This window comes from Misgurnus anguillicaudatus, chromosome 22 (assembly GCF_027580225.2).
Source record: "Misgurnus anguillicaudatus chromosome 22, ASM2758022v2, whole genome shotgun sequence".
NCBI classification, from domain to species: domain Eukaryota; kingdom Metazoa; phylum Chordata; class Actinopteri; order Cypriniformes; family Cobitidae; genus Misgurnus; species Misgurnus anguillicaudatus.
Genome location: NC_073358.2, coordinates 20,768,236 through 20,784,331, shown reverse-complemented (window position 1 = coordinate 20,784,331; position 16,096 = coordinate 20,768,236). Strand labels below are relative to the sequence as shown.

The 16,096-nt window shown below is 38.2% G+C and overlaps 1 protein-coding gene across 3 annotated transcripts in view; it reads right to left on the bottom strand.

The window, feature by feature from the left end:
- edil3a (EGF-like repeats and discoidin I-like domains 3a) overlaps nt 1-16,096 on the bottom strand; it is a 244,382-nt gene that overhangs the window by 147,188 nt on the left and 81,098 nt on the right. For all 3 annotated transcript variants that reach the window (XM_055200158.2, XM_055200157.2, XM_055200159.2), the window contains one exon: nt 12,992-13,120. In XM_055200158.2, coding sequence (XP_055056133.2) covers nt 12,992-13,120 — 129 coding nt within the window. The remainder of the gene's footprint in view (nt 1-12,991; nt 13,121-16,096) is intronic.

The window sequence follows — 16,096 nt, the reverse complement described above, 5'->3', positions numbered from 1 at the left end:
TTATATACACACAAAATTGGAGTTTGGCGTATATCTTGCACAACGTTTCACACATTGTGCTATTTATATGCACATCATGAGAATGGGTAGGGTACAAATATCCTCTTTTTAGGTACGAAATTGTACTTTTGGAAAAGGTAACGCCTTTGGGACAACTTTTGTATTTTCTTGTACCATTTTTGCGGAGTGTGTAGCTGGCAGGTAAACTGACTAAAAACATATTCAGCACCACTCTCGTATACTCTCTTATTCAGCATTGTGCCTACAAACATCACATTTCTATTAAACCCATCAGGTGTTCGAGCGAGGCAACCACACAACCACCTGTCAATATTTAATCAAATGCAGGTCAGGACCAAAAAACCTTGCACATGTTCCCTGAATCCAAATTAATCATGGTAACAGCTGGAATATTTTGAAAGAGGCCAAAGATTGCTTATTGATCAAAGTACAAATTAAATCAGCCATAAGACTCCTGGCTTAGATGTAAGAGCACTGGCATCTTTTGAGTTGGAGCCAAAACATGGTCTAGCCTACTCAAGATGTCCCTTTTTTGAAAAAAGCTTTTTAACCTTGCTTTATTTTCTTATCTTTCATGCATTTTACTTTATCATTCTGTCATCACTACTCTTGGCAATGTCTGTGGCCAGACCAGCAGATTTGTCCTAGTAAATAAATCTTTGCATATATTGAATTTGTTGAACCTTCTGCTGAGGACTGTTTGTATAAAATACTGCATATTTTAGATAATGACAGTGTGAAGTTTGAAGGGTGAGAGTGTCACAGTAGTTAATGCAGCAGTAGACAGTAGTAGAACATGTTTGTGAATGATAACAGCATGGTAATTAAATGGAACTTAGCAAGTGCATGCATGCAAATATCAACCATGAAAAAAGTTTTTAACCGTACTGATGTTTCAGATGTCAATATTTAGTGGCTTAAATACCAATGCAAGGTCTCTGTTTGTTTTTAAACTTTTTTATTATTTTCCACAGTAAGGTAAGTGGAGCTTTCAGAATTGTCACAACCATAACGTTGTTTCCCTTAAGGTTGGTCACTTTGACGTCCTGTCCAATCTGCTTCGAGTGTCAATTAGAAAGAGCCAATGAACGTTGGTATGCAGTATTTGCATATGCCGGCCACGCCCCGCCGGGAGAGTATAAATACACCCGGCAGCTGAACTGCATTTCGCTTTTCGCTTCAGAGCCAAGCGGGTATCTGTTCTGCTTCTGCTTTGTGTGAAAGAGAGAGCTTTTTACTGTTGGTGACAGGGCATTATAGCAGTACCAGCTGTTCACCTATTTTGGCGTTGGCCGGCTACCCCTTTCAGCCTCAACAACTTTCTTTCAAAAGTCAGCTATTCTCCAGTGTACACGGGTGTGTTCGCATCTTTTTAAAGATGGCTTTCCACCTGTGTGTTTCTGTATGTGGTAGATATTGGCCAATCATTGTCTCGGCACATTGAGGTGGCTTTTGTTAGTAAGTCACGCATCCACTGCGGGAAGCGGACTATCTCGGAGTAGTGGTCCAGACTCCAGTACCTGGAAAAGGGCTGAGTCCCCCTCTCCCACATCAATTCCTGTCTGTCAGCTACTAAAATCTGGATGCAACAGAACTTCCTCAAACTCAACAGCAATAAAACAGAATTCCTCATCATCGGCTTCAAATCTACACTTAGCAAAACCAATAACCCCACTCTCACCATCAACGGCACCATTGTTTTCCCATCTCCCCAGGCACGCAACCTTGGCGTGATCTTTGATTCAACCCTCTCCCTTGAGCCCCACATCCGTCAGGTCATTAAAACATCCTTCTTTCACCTCCGCAACGTTGCTAAAATCAGACCCTCACTTACAGCTCATGCTGCTGAAAGACTCATTCACGCCTTCAACTCCTCACGACTGGACTATTGCAACTCACTACTCCTTGGTATAAGCTCAACTTACATAAAAAGACTACAACTGGTCCAAAATGCAGCCGCCCGACTCATCACCCGCTCCAAATCCTGGCACCACATCACTCCAGTTTTAAAACAACTGCACTGGCTTCCCATTTCCCACTGGATCAAATACAAAATTCTGGTTCTTACTTACAAAGCCATCCACCCCCTGGCCCCATCATACCTGACTGACCTCCTCTCCCCCTACCAAACCTCACAGTCCCTAAGATCCACCTCAGCTGGTCTCCTCTCCATCCCCATGTCCAAGCTCTGCAGTTTTGGGGACAAAGCTTTCTCGAGGGCAGCTCCAAGGCTCTGGAATTCCCTTCCCCTTGAGATCTGCACTTCTGAGTCCCTTACCATCTTTCAGTCTCCCTTCAAGACCCATCTCTTCACCTCTGCCTATCCATAGCCCCCCCCCTTTTTTTGATCTGCCTTGTAAAGCGACTTTTAGTTTGGGAAAAGCGCTATAGAAATTCAATTTATTATTATTACTATTATCTTCCTGCCTGGGTGACAGACGTCGGAACCTGATGATTGCAGGGGGGGCTTCCCTGCTCACTCCCCCACTCTGTAGCCAGTGAGATGTTGGATGAAAGGGCTGGACCGTTAAGCGCAGTATCACTCTTATCCTTTGGCTCTACTCAAGAGGACCAGATGTCTGCCGCAGCATCAGAGGGTGAGCCCCTTTTTTCAGCGGACGATGACTCCCATGTGCGGCTGCCCACGGGTCAGGTTGCATGAGTCCAACCCCGGAGATATGGGCTATGCTCCCCGGGATGATTGGTTTTGCGGGGCGGCTCAAAAATGCAACTGTGACCGTGGTGTACATCAACTGGCAAGGTACGCTCCCTTCGCATGTCGCAACTCGCCCACCATCTCCTTCTGTGGAGTCAGAAGCATCTGAGGTCGCATCAAGCCATTCACATCCGGGGCACGCTAAATTGTGCGGCCGATGAGCTCTCATGAGCATCACTTCCAGGTGAGTGGAGACTCCACCCCCAGATGGTCCAGCTGATTCAGTTCGGAGCCGAGGTAGACTTGTTTGCATCTCCGGAGACCGCTCACTGCCAGCTGTTTTACTCCCTGACTGAGAAAACACTCGACACGGATGCACTGGCACACAGCTGGCCACAGGGCATGCACAAGTATGCATTTACCCCAGTGAGCCTTCTCGCACAGACATTGTGCAAAATCAGGGAGGGCCGGGAGCAGGTGTTGCTGGTAGCACCCTATTGGTTCAACCGAACCTGATTCCTGGAACTAGTACTTCTCACAATGGCCCCTCACTGGACCACCTTTCTCTGAGATGCGGCATTCTATGGCACTGAGTGGCTTACCCCAGCAGGTAGTGCACACCATCACTTCAGTGCAAGCACCATCTATGAGACATGCTTATGCTTTCAAATGGAACCTGTTCATTGACTGGCGTTCTCCTCGTGGAGACCCCGAAAATGCTTGGTCAGTGTTGTGTTCTCATTTTTACAGAATTGGCCGGAGCGATGGCTGTCTCCCTCCACCCTTAAAGTGTATGTTGCTGCGATCTCCGCCCACCACAGTCCCATAGCATGTTAATCGGTAGGTATGCACAAACTGGTCATCAGAAGATTAAATCCACCTCGTCCTCCCTCTATACCCTCTTGGGACTTGTCCCGAAAGCATTCCAGGAAGCCCCATCCGAGCCATTGCAGTGCAGCTCAAGTTTCTGTCATTAAAACTAAGCTAACGGCAAGCGGAGCTGATTTTTTTCTGATGCCTGGACTCTATCATCAGCGGTTTAGCAAGATGTAAACAGATAGCTCGTTATATTGGTAATAAATACATTCTCGGAGAAATTGTATTTAAATTTTTAATTAAAAATGTCACATCCATAAAGCTGGAATGGCTTAACTGATAATGATCCTGTGATTCAGTTTAATTAATTCTGATAACTGGATATGACTTGATATGTTCTAATTTGCTAAAAATGTTACAATCTGTTATTAGGAATTCAGTGCAAATTTTATGCACGTGGCTTCATGTTTGCAGAATATTAATACATTTGTCGAGTTTTAGCGTGAGCTGTCTTTTCAGCAAAAGCCTGTTTCTTTACTAACACCTTGCAATCTTTGATAAATCCATTGTACAAATCAGAGCTCTTCCCTATCAACTCTAAATGATGCTGAAGAAAGCACTGATAATTCTCATCTGTGTAAGCTTTCAATGACTGTCTGAACAATGAAGCATTTTGCAAGTCACACCTACCTGTAATCACTGTAATCCAGGACATGATTGGGGCTTGATGCCAACGTAACCAATACAATAATAAAATCAAATGCACTTTATTTTCTCTCTTCCTTTTCCACCCTGACAATATCCGCATGCCTCTCTGCCTGACAATAGCTTGTCATGACATGCCATTATAATAATTGGCCATTCTCTCTCCATCCCCGGCTGGCCTGCCAATCTGCCCATTGACACAGTGGGAGCATGGCAGGCCCATCATTTCAGTAATGACAACACAGCAGTGATTCAAGCTGGAATTCACCATTAATAACGATGATGGCAAAAGAGCTAACCACCCTTGGGCCTCATCATCCCAGAGTTCAGAGAATCGGGCAAGGACACCAACAAAGTGAAAGTTTCATTAAGTGTTACACTTGAGGAATAAAAACTAAAAAGTATTTAGGGCTACTTACTCATACTTTATTTATTTTTTACCACATTTTAGGATAATAGTAAACAGATCAAAACTAGGAAATAACACAAAAACTATATATAATTTATATAAGTCCCAATGTGGTGAAACCTGTTAACATCAGCACTAAAAACAGTTAGTGCTGCAATCATGCAGTTTATGCATGCATTCTGAAACCAGATTTTGCAGTTATGTGTCTGCAACTAACGAAATTAACATAGATTTACGCATACAAAAGGATGGAGGTGGGACTAATTCGCATATTCATATATATGGTCTAAGCTGTGTTCGGGCGGAGACAAATTTCATAGATCTGCATACTAAATGAGGGAATTACATTCAAGCAGTTTTAAATCAACATGTAGCTTTTCGACCATAAAATTATATCTCTCAAATTTCTTTAGTTTTAGAACAACTCTTAACTGGACAAATTCTACTGCTGCTGCAACCTGATTAGCCTCCTAGCGGCTACAACCACACTTTGTAAGTTGTATGGTTGGGTTGGAGCGAGTCAATTAATTGAGCTTTTTACAATGTGGGGGGAGTCTTAAAGTTAAAGTGACATAGTGTCACTTTAAATAAGTTACTGTACTGTCACAGGTAGGGCTGGGATAAACGATTATTTTTTAAACTATTAATCTAGCGATTATTTTTTGATACATCGAATAATCTAACGATTCATTTTATCAGTCCGATTCGATTCTCGATGATCTCCCCATTAATTAACTAATAGCAATTTATACATGTTGATTTACATATCTGAATAAGAAAAAAAAACATGACAAAACATTCCTTAACACCGCAATATATGTTTATTGCTCTTAAAATTCCAAAATAAAAAGACTATACAAGTGCAAAAATTTTTACAGGTAACATTTTTACATATGCTATTATGATGGTCAAAGATGAGTTTTAAGGGATAAAATTACCGGCTACAGGGAGACTTTAACAAATTCACAGGACCTGAGCTGCATGATGTCTAGGGCCAGTCCAGCAGCACGCAATTAATATTTTAATTGCACAATAATTGTTTTACCTCAATTGTCTTGTTTTTGTAATTGACTGAATTAAAATTGAAAATCAAAATCGATTAATTGTACAGCCAGAATGGTGTCTAACCATTGCAGTTGATTGTACTGTTATTTCATAGCAAGATGGTTTGAGTCCTGGTTTGAGTACTAGTCTAAAATAAAGTATATATACAAATATAATGGTGTCTAACCATTGCAGTTGATTGTACCGTTGTTTTACAGCAAGGTGGATTGAGTCCTGGTTTAAGTGTGTGTGTGTGTGTGTGTGTGTGTGTGTGTGTGTGTGTGTGTGTGTGTGTGTGTGTGTGTGTGTGTTTACTTTGTTTTTGTAAGTGAATGCAGTTGCTAATGACTTTCACAACTTTAAAGGTGATTTTCTTAATATTTAGATTTTTTGCACCCTCAGATTCCAGATCTCGGCCAAATATTTTACTATCCTAACAAACCATACATAAATGGCTTATTTGAAAGCTTATTTATTCAGCTTATTCAAATCTCAATTTCTGGTTTTGTTGTCTAGGGTCACATATAATAGCCATCTAACATCCAAATATTGTATTATACAGCAGATGCCACAGCAGAAGCTGTGCTAAAGATAATGCCCACAGTTGTGAAAATGTTTGTGATACCCACAGTTTATTAAGCAACTTGAGGAAAAGAAAACTGAGCCAAGGATTTAACAAAGCATTCGGAATTAGGCCGCAAAGACCTGTGACACTCGAGAAAAAAATGAAATGTATTAGTTAAAAGTAGATTTAACAAAACATGGTGCAAAAGAGTGCAGTGAATAGCACAATATTTAAATGTTCCTTCGAATCAGTTTAATTATATAATTTTAGATAACAGCATGCAGTACAGTTGCTATACTTATGCCCACTAATTAAAAGTGAATGCAGATTTAACATCTATCAATTTGTTAAACGTTTACGTTATGCAAAAGCACATGTTTTTACATCATGTATGAACTTTGAGCAGAATTTAAGTACCTTTGCTGGGTGTTCGTGGATATAGAAATTAAAATATGATTCTCATGCCAGTTCCATAGTGTTAATTAGGGGATACAGCTATGTAGAATACTTGATGCTGATTGGTCAGTCATAACATAACAGGTCTGTTATCATCAATGACAACTGCTAAAACTGATAACACACATACCCGCTTATCTAGGTACTGTGAGTCATCGTGACCTGTTGCGTGAGGTATTGATCTATTACTTATCTCATATCAAGTTTGAATTTGTTATAAGATTTTGTGGAGGTATACATTTTATTATTGCAAAGTAATAGTTACTTAAATATCCGAGTTCCACAATTACAGAGAAGATTATTTGAATAGGTGGCACATTTTAATTCAGATAGAAGTTTACAGCTTTTGGCTTACAGATACAATAACAGTATTTGTTGATAGGAAGCAACAAGAACTCACAGCTGTCAATTCCAAGTTGCACTTTTATAGTATGAGAATAAACCAGGCTAAATCCCGAAACAAATAAAGGAATACCTGGAACTCTGAATTGTTTCTTTACAAGGAAATTGTAAAACTCATACCAAATGCAATTAATTCGCCGATATATTGAGAACAATGCAAGAAAACAACTACAACAAAACACAGTGCCAAAATGCATTGTATTTTGCAGCCATTCTGTGGTTTGTCTCTTTGCCAATTAACCTGCGTAATATAGATTTCCTTTTATGTTTCATGCATCCCTGGCAGTGCTTTTCCATTTCCGCACTGATTCCAAAGTCATTTTTATTTGTAACAAAAGACCAGCATTCAGCACAGGGTTTATTATTGCTGATAAAATCCCACTAACTCAATTTTATCAGTCCTATTAAGCTTGTCAGCAATTACAAAGCCTGCACCCGGCTGCAACAAAGACAGCTAAGCTGTCATTCTCGGGGTGCTATTATCCTGCTCCTTTTATCATTTAATTGCAGGAATTACCCAGACACTGGATTTTGGTTACCTAATGTCTTTAGATACTGTACCAATCAATTTCAGTGAGTAGAACCCATTACAGAGCTTTATTTTTTTTTTAGATTTAACAAATGCACTGACAGAACCATAGACATAAATTGAAGGTAATGACAAAAGGATGATGTCAAAGAATCTTTTAAAGTTGGCTTTGTCAAGATATACTGGTTTTGAAGTTGGCTTTGTCAAGCGAACATCATGTGAAAAAACAAAGATGAACTTTTCTGATGTTTGAAACATTATAGGAAACAGCACACGCTTTTGAAGGACGTCATTCACGACTTTCCTTTGTCCAATCGAATGAGGAGAGGCGGGCCTTTCGTTGTGGTTTTCAAAAGTTTACAGTTGCTTGGAAGAACCGCACTGCACTTACTCACTGTCTCCTGCGTGTTTGTTCATCGCTCACCCGCAAACAAGGTCAGAGTAAGCGTCCTCTTTTTAAAGTTTCTGCTAATGTGACAGTTAAGAGCAAAAGAGCGCTCACGCTTCAATATTTGATTGACAAGACAGCTGATTTGGTGGTTGCCTAGTAATACAAAAAGCTGTACTTTTACTACTATTCTCCATCAATATATTTACTTAAATATGTAGGCCAGTTTCTGTTAATAAACACGTTGAGTGACTATGCAGAAAACATATCTTACTTCATTTTATTCTAAACCTAATTAATATTTCTACAGCATCTCCATGAAACATGCTTTCGTAAAATTCAATTTAGATGGATGAGGGAAAAGACCTCAAAAAGCAAATGGACAACAAAAATGTTTCAAAATAATGCATAAATGTATGCCATTTATTCAGCTATTACTGAGCAGACAGCAGTGGAAAGCTATTATTCCTTTGGGTGGCAATGCTGTTAACAGCATGCAGTTTGCACTTCTTTTGACCTTCTCATTGTTTTAGTGTGACAGTTGCAATATGAGCTTTTACACATTTACACTTATAAATCTGATGGAGCAGTAAATTAATTACAATTATTGATTGCAAAAGAACCTTGACCAATGGCCTGAATGCTGTCTAACTTTGTTTGCCAAATCTGGCTGTGAAGCCAAATCAGGTAAGCTACGTATGCAGAACTGCCATTTAACACACACGCCTCTGTAGCCATGTTTTTTATTAGCTTTAATTGGATCTGTTTAGGGCATATTGTAAATACCAACACAAGGTACCCAAACTCTTGTTTTAACCAGAACCAGCTTTAACATACCAACAACACTTTGTAGTTACTCCAAGAGTTAAGGAGCTTATATTCAAATCCCCTTTCATCGTCGGTATATATTCTTGCTTGTATCCACACATAATCTAACACACATTTAATGTGCAGGAGCAAATGTTGATCCGTTGGAGTGGCAAAAGACTACATCTGACCATATGTTTCCCGCAAGGATGAAAATAAAAACAAATGAAAATACATCATGCTAAAACATCTGTCTCTGTAATCACATCTAAACATTTTGTTGAAGTGTAGCAATACTTCACTATAAATACAGACACAAATTGTGCAAAATTATGTTATTTTAATATGGCACTACTGCTGAAAATGTGTAAAACTGTATCATATCCATGTTTTCCACATTTTAAAGGAATCTATCTCTTAAATTTTGTTTTACTTTCTACATTTTAAGTATTTTACTTTCTACATTTTTAAGTATTCATATTTTATCAGTGTTTTTCTTTGAAAAACATACATTCCAAAGCATATTATCATATTTTTTACTCCTCTACATTTCAGAATTTCAAGTTTTTGGTTTATATTTAAGTACATTAAACATTTCGTATTTTTTTACATAAGTAAAAAGTACTTTTGTACTTTTACTCATGAAACGTAAAACTACACAATTTTTATATAAATAAGTATTAAATCAATTTTAATATGCAATATAAAATGAATACACAGTATGATTCTATGCTTTAGAATGTAGTGAACATTGTTTTGGTAAAGTAAATCACTGATTCTTGAGAGTCGGGACAAAACAGGTTTTAAAAAACTGTTTTTTAAAATACACACCATATCAATTAAAGTTATATGTTTCTGCAGAGAAAGGTCTTAGCTATTTAACCATGTAAAGGAACAGGTTCTAAATAAAAACACATTTTAAAAAAATAAACATGTTTCCCTTCAGAACTGGATTTGTGTCAACTCCATCAGACACACTAAAAAGTATAAAATTAAAATTCTTTCAATCCAACCAGAATCTAAAGTTCTCAAGTATATTGTTACAGTGTTTAGTTACTCTGATATGTAAAAAAATACAATATATAAATTTAGGTTGTGATTCCACACTATTCTGAAAACTCAGATTTCTAAATATTAGCATTTGCAAACATTGATTTTAACTTTAATATTGTAAAAACAATTTCCTTAAATAAATAAAACATAAGAGATGGTAGATCAGATGTTCCTTTATTACAAAAACAACATAAACTGAAGAAAGAATATTTTTTCCCCAAAAGATTAACAAAAAATACATCCAACGCTGTTGGAAAATCTGACGGTGTTGACAGAAAATCTGACGGTGTTGACAAAAAATATGTGTGCATTGCTGAGTATTGAACAGATGTGCTCTTCAAACACTACTACTAAAACTACTCATTGTTATTAGAGCATTGAACTTACTGTAAAGCAAACTATAATAAAGATATTGCATATACACCGTTTCCTACTATCAAAAAAAGAACAATAAGGGAAACCAGGGGCCCTCCTCCGCCTCTGTTTTCATTTCACATGTGTGTGTTTGGGTGTGTTGGATGTATGATTGCCCTGCATCATATATATATATATATACATATATACACACAACGGTCACTTTATTAGGTACACCTGTCCAACTGCGCGTTAATGCAAATTTCTAATCAGCCAATCACATGGCAGCAACTCAATGCATTTAGGCATGTAGACATGGTCAAGACGATCTGCTGCAGTTCAAACCGATCGTCAGAATGGGGAAGAAAGGTAATTTAAGTGACTTTAAATGTGGCATGGTTGTTGGTGCCAAACGGGCTGGTCTGAGTATTTCAGAAACTGCTGATCTACTGGGAATTTCACACACATCCATTTCAAGGGTTTACAGAGAATGGTCCAAAAAAGAGAAAATATCCAGTGAGTGGCAGTTTTGTGGGCGCAAATGCGTTGTTGGTGCCAAAGGTCAGAAAAGAATGTCCAGCCTGGTTCGAGCTGATAGAAAGGAAACAGTTACTCAAATAACCACTCGTTACAACCGAGTTATGCAGAAGAGCATCTCTGAACACACAACACGTCGAACCTTGAGGTGGATGGGCTGCAGCAGCAGAAGACCACACCGGGTGCCACTCCTGACAGCAAAGAACAGGAAACTAAGGCTAAAACTCACACAAGCTCACCAAAATTGGACAATAGAAGATTGGGAAAACGTTGCCTGGTCTGATGAGTCTTGATTTCTGCTGCAACATTCAGATGGTAGAGTCAGAATTTGGCATCAACAACATGAAAGCATGGATCCATCCTGCCTTGTATCAACGGTTCAGGCTGGTGGTGGTGGTGTTGTAATGGTGTGGAGATATTTTCTTGCCACACTTTGGGCCCATTAGTACCAATTGAGCATCGTGTATTGTTTCTGACCATGTTCATCCCTTTATGACCACAGTGTACCCATCCTCTGATGGCTACTTCCAGCAGGATAACATGCCATGTCATAAAGTGCAAATCATCTAAGACTGGTTTCTTGAACATGACAAAGAGTTCACTGTACTCAAATGGCCCCCACAGTCACCAGATCTCAACCCAATAGAGCTTTTTTGGGATGTGGTGGAACGGGAGCTTTGTGCCCTGGATGTGCAGCTGACAAATCTGCAACAACTGCGTAATGTTATCATGGCAATATGGACCAAAATCTCTGAGAAATGTTTCCAGTACCTTGTTGAATCTGTGCCACATAGTATTAAGGCAGTTCTGAAAGCAAAAGGGGATCCAACCCAGTACTAGTAAGGTGTACATAATAAAGTGGCCGGTGAGTGTGTATATATATATATATATATATATATGTATATATATATAAAGCTACATGTTACACAATGACAAGCAGACCACTGCCTGCCTATTCTTTACAAGTCAGATGCGTATAGTTAAATAATGTAATGCATGCTATATGTGCATTTATGTGTAAATAAAACCGTGAAATAACCGTTTAATCCTTCACTATATTCACAAATAATATTATAATCGCACATTAAGAGGTTATTGGTGGATTTGTCAACTCCATCAGCTTACAGGTCAACTCTGTCAGACATAGAACCTGACGGAGTTGACGTCTGACGGAGTTGACATAAGGGCATGTATTTTCCCTCCAAAACATGTATTGTACACTGCAGCTAGGTACTTTTTCCTCAGTTGCTAGCTGTCCCAATAACCTCACTAAAATGCTTAAATTCATTCCACTATGGTTTAAAAAAAGTATCTTAACAGAAAGATGGTGTTGACATGGTACAGCTGTGACCATAGGAATATTCACATTGTTTGTCTAAAATACATAACAAATGTAAACATAACAGAGAATGTGTGGTAGTGCTGCATTCACCACAGGCAGGGAGATGAAAATGGGTCCTCAGGGATATAGCTGACCTGAATTTCCTGATTTAAATAGCTTTATAAAAAAATCTGACGGAGTTGACAGAAACTGAGGACACAACTTTAATAGGTAGATTTTTATGGAAAATATTGTTCGATGTTCACTTCATGCATTGTTTTTTATATTTATACCCCTTATTTTTTATTGGATATATATGTTTTCACAATTGTAGAGCTTTTTTAAAGTTTTTTGGGATGATTAATATTGTGACCTCTTGCTGAGGACAAGTGCAATAACATGGACCTTCTAACCACAGACCACACATTTAAAAAAAAATCCCCCCAAAAATAAAAAAGTTTATTCTAAAAATCTAATTGGTATATACAAATCCTATAGATTTAACTTTGTAATTATGTCAATCATGATGAATTTCTTAAATTTTGCTATAAATTAGACTTTTCTAAATGGGACATGTTTTGTCCCGACTCTCAAGAATCAGTGAAATACATTTTTTTTCCAAGACAAACACTCTGATAAAGCACAGATGCTTGGAAAATTTACTTAAAATACTCAAGTAGTGTCCGCCTCTGATTGCTAATTATTACACCTGATTAACATCATTACTTGACTGCTTGTGATTGTTGGTTGTTTTACAATGTTACATTTGCATTATTTACATTACGTGCACATTCGTTAAATACACATGCAAACATTTTTCCACTCGTTTGGTTTATACCTGAAACTATAGCTTTCACCTGTCAGACATTTGGGTCACCCGGTTTAACTGCAAGGACCGGAGCAATATAAAATCACAGTGTGAACTTACTGTGTTGGCAGTGGATTCCATTGAAGCCTGGTGGGCACTTGCAGACATATCCAATAAATGTGTCCCCCCTGTATGTTTCACTGATTTCACAGGTGCCTCCATTGTGACAGGGATTTGGATGGCACGGTCCTGAAAAATAGACAAGCGTAAATGAGCAAAGAGCATGGACGCATTCAAAACATATGTGATGTTTAAATAAACATACTGTAATTGCTTAAACTGAAGGCCATGCTATAAACTGCAGATCTCTGTCTATAGTGCTTTAAGTACCAAATGAACAGAGAGAAGGAGACAAAGGAATGAGAGACAGGCAGAGAAAAATGTACTGTAAGTATGAGCATCTCTTGGTGAGGTCACCATGGGGTAGCTTGAGGGATAATGATATAATGTTAACTGTATTGCCTCCCCCCTGGCACATTGTCAACACAAAGAGAGTGAGCGAAGAGAAAGAAAGAGAGAAACTGTGCTGGCATTTCACTGACTTGCTCAGTCAGAGAGTTAAATCATCCAAGTACAAGAACAAAGCAGAAATTAAAAAATGACTATGATAAAGGTCAAGGAAAACTATAAAATGAGAGTAATGTTCTTTAGACAGGATGTCAATTAAACGACATTCTAGGCACGTCCAGGCTGCAAAGCCTTGTGATTGACAACCACATCTCAATGCGGAGTGAATCCCTAAATTTAGTGTTTCACTCTGTGTGTAAACAAAATACACAAGTCATTTTTTAAATGACAGGTGACTTAAAGGTCATGTGTGAGTTTTTTTCAGCATCTAACGATGAGATTGCGAATTGCAAATTACCTCAATTTCGAAACCCATTGAGAAGCTACAATAGCTGCCACAGGACAAACATGTCATTGTCTGAGACAACGTAGGGACAAAATAAGCAATAAGCCCCGCGAAGCAGTGGGTTACCAGTGCATTTTATAACAGCTAAGGGTAGTTGTTAGGCACGCCGCGAAGCGGAGTTATAAAATGCACTGTAACACCACTGCTTCGCAGGGCTTATTGCGTTTATAAAACTGTTACTTCATATGCATAGCGGATTTTATAAAATGAAACACAAATAAGTTGTAATTATATTAGTACAAATATTGCTTTTTCGACAAACAAAGTAGTTCCTCAGAATCAAGTGTGGCTACAAAGTGCAGTTCTCAAGCAACACAGACGCAGCAAAGACAATGAAAATAAGATTAAACACTGTAATATTGATTTATAAAAATCAAAAACAATCTAATTTATCCTACCTTCATTTGTTCTCTTATCAGAGATAATTTAATTTTTGTGAATTTTTTTTGTAAGAGATCAGATTCAGAGCCCCGAGCAAAACTTGTGTTCAAAACACTATCAAAACACGGTGTTTTAAGTGTTGAGTTATTGAATGTGTCAATGTTTAAGTTGTGTAAGATCGCCACCCAGTGGATAGCAAAAATATGAATTTGAGGTTTTCAGGGAACGTTTTCGCTTTATTGACGAGATGAATCTATTGACGTTTATCTGGATATCGCCATTAATTGTGCAATTGTAGACAAATAAAAAATATTATTAAAGACTGTTTATTTTCATAAATCAGTACGCAGCAACAGTGGTGCAGTAATACTTATGTTATGCGGTTTGAACCGTGGGTTTAACGGAGTATTTTATCACGGCTTAGAACGAGTTATAACCAATCAGAATGAAGAACCAGAACTGCCCGTTTTATAATGTACTTTTTAGAACAGTTTGTCCGTTTAGGGCTACTGTAGAAACATGATGGCAACTTCCATGTAAAAGACCCACGGTGTATGTAAATAAAGGTAACAAAAACAATACAGTTTATTATGTGAGGTCTTTATATACCACTGATAATATAGTTTTGCATATTACATTGCATTTCTGTCAAGAGATCCTTCTAAAATTTACACAGTGCACCTTTAACGATAATCATGGCAGCAGTCTGATGCCTCTATTATAGTGAGGTTTAATTATAGATTATAGTGGGAACTCTTAGTGCTATTTTTTGACAGACGAAAAACAAGGTATTAGGATTTGGTAACCATGAGCAAGCTGCTGCAGAAGAAGTGTTTTGTTTATCTATTTTAAAACTTTGCTGAATTTAAACAGTATGCCCTCCCTAGACAGTATTGAATGTGTTACCTCAAGACACCAGGATGGTGTGAGCAATTACAATGGAGAAAGACACATCAACATCATTTGAAAATAAGTAAGGACAAGCACTTCTTTGTGGTTAACTAACACCACACCTCTGTTGAGCATCACTGCATTACCAACTATTTGTTTTGTAAATACTATGGACAATTTGACATCTCCATAAACCTAACCTGCATGTTTTTGGAGTACCAAAACCGAGTACCTGGAGTAAACCTGACACTTGGAGAACATGCAAACTCCACACAGTGTGACCATCTGACCTGTGCGGTTTTGCTACCTGTAATTTTAGCTGTAGATGGCAGCATTTGTGTGGGTACAAAAAGAAATACAGTAAGCATGACATACACATTTAGTAGCAAAGTGTATGATTGGCAATATCATAAACTTTTAATTCTTAGGTTTTTTACTTTTCCTATAGACGGTTTCATCGGACGCACGTGATACACGTCTGCATCCGAACCTTACTTCCGGTTTCGTTTTTTTAATGGTCTGACTAGTTGCTAAACTGGTCTCTTGAACAAATGCCTCGTCGAAAATAACAAATGTTTTGGTGTTCTAGGTAATCTATGTGTTGTTTTTTTGCTTGTTATATAAATAAACTAGGTTTAAAGAACTTTGTTGTTATTTATTCTTAGCGGAGTTTATCGGAAGTTACGTGCGGACCGCGACAGCCGCTTGTTTATGTTGTTACTGCTGAAACGGTCTATACACAAAAACATCCTTTAATTCCATCTGTGCTCATCTGTTCCATAAAAAAGAACCAAGAAGAAAGAACATTTTGGAAAGCCATGTATGGCCATCAAATGCTAATATCTCTTTAAAACTACATTGAGGCAATAGACAGATTTGGGCAATGTACTCGAGTAGCTTCTAATCTCCTGCATTTGCAAGCAAGTCAACATCATGAGAACCCCCAGAAGGACCATAACTCATAGCCTATCAATACCACA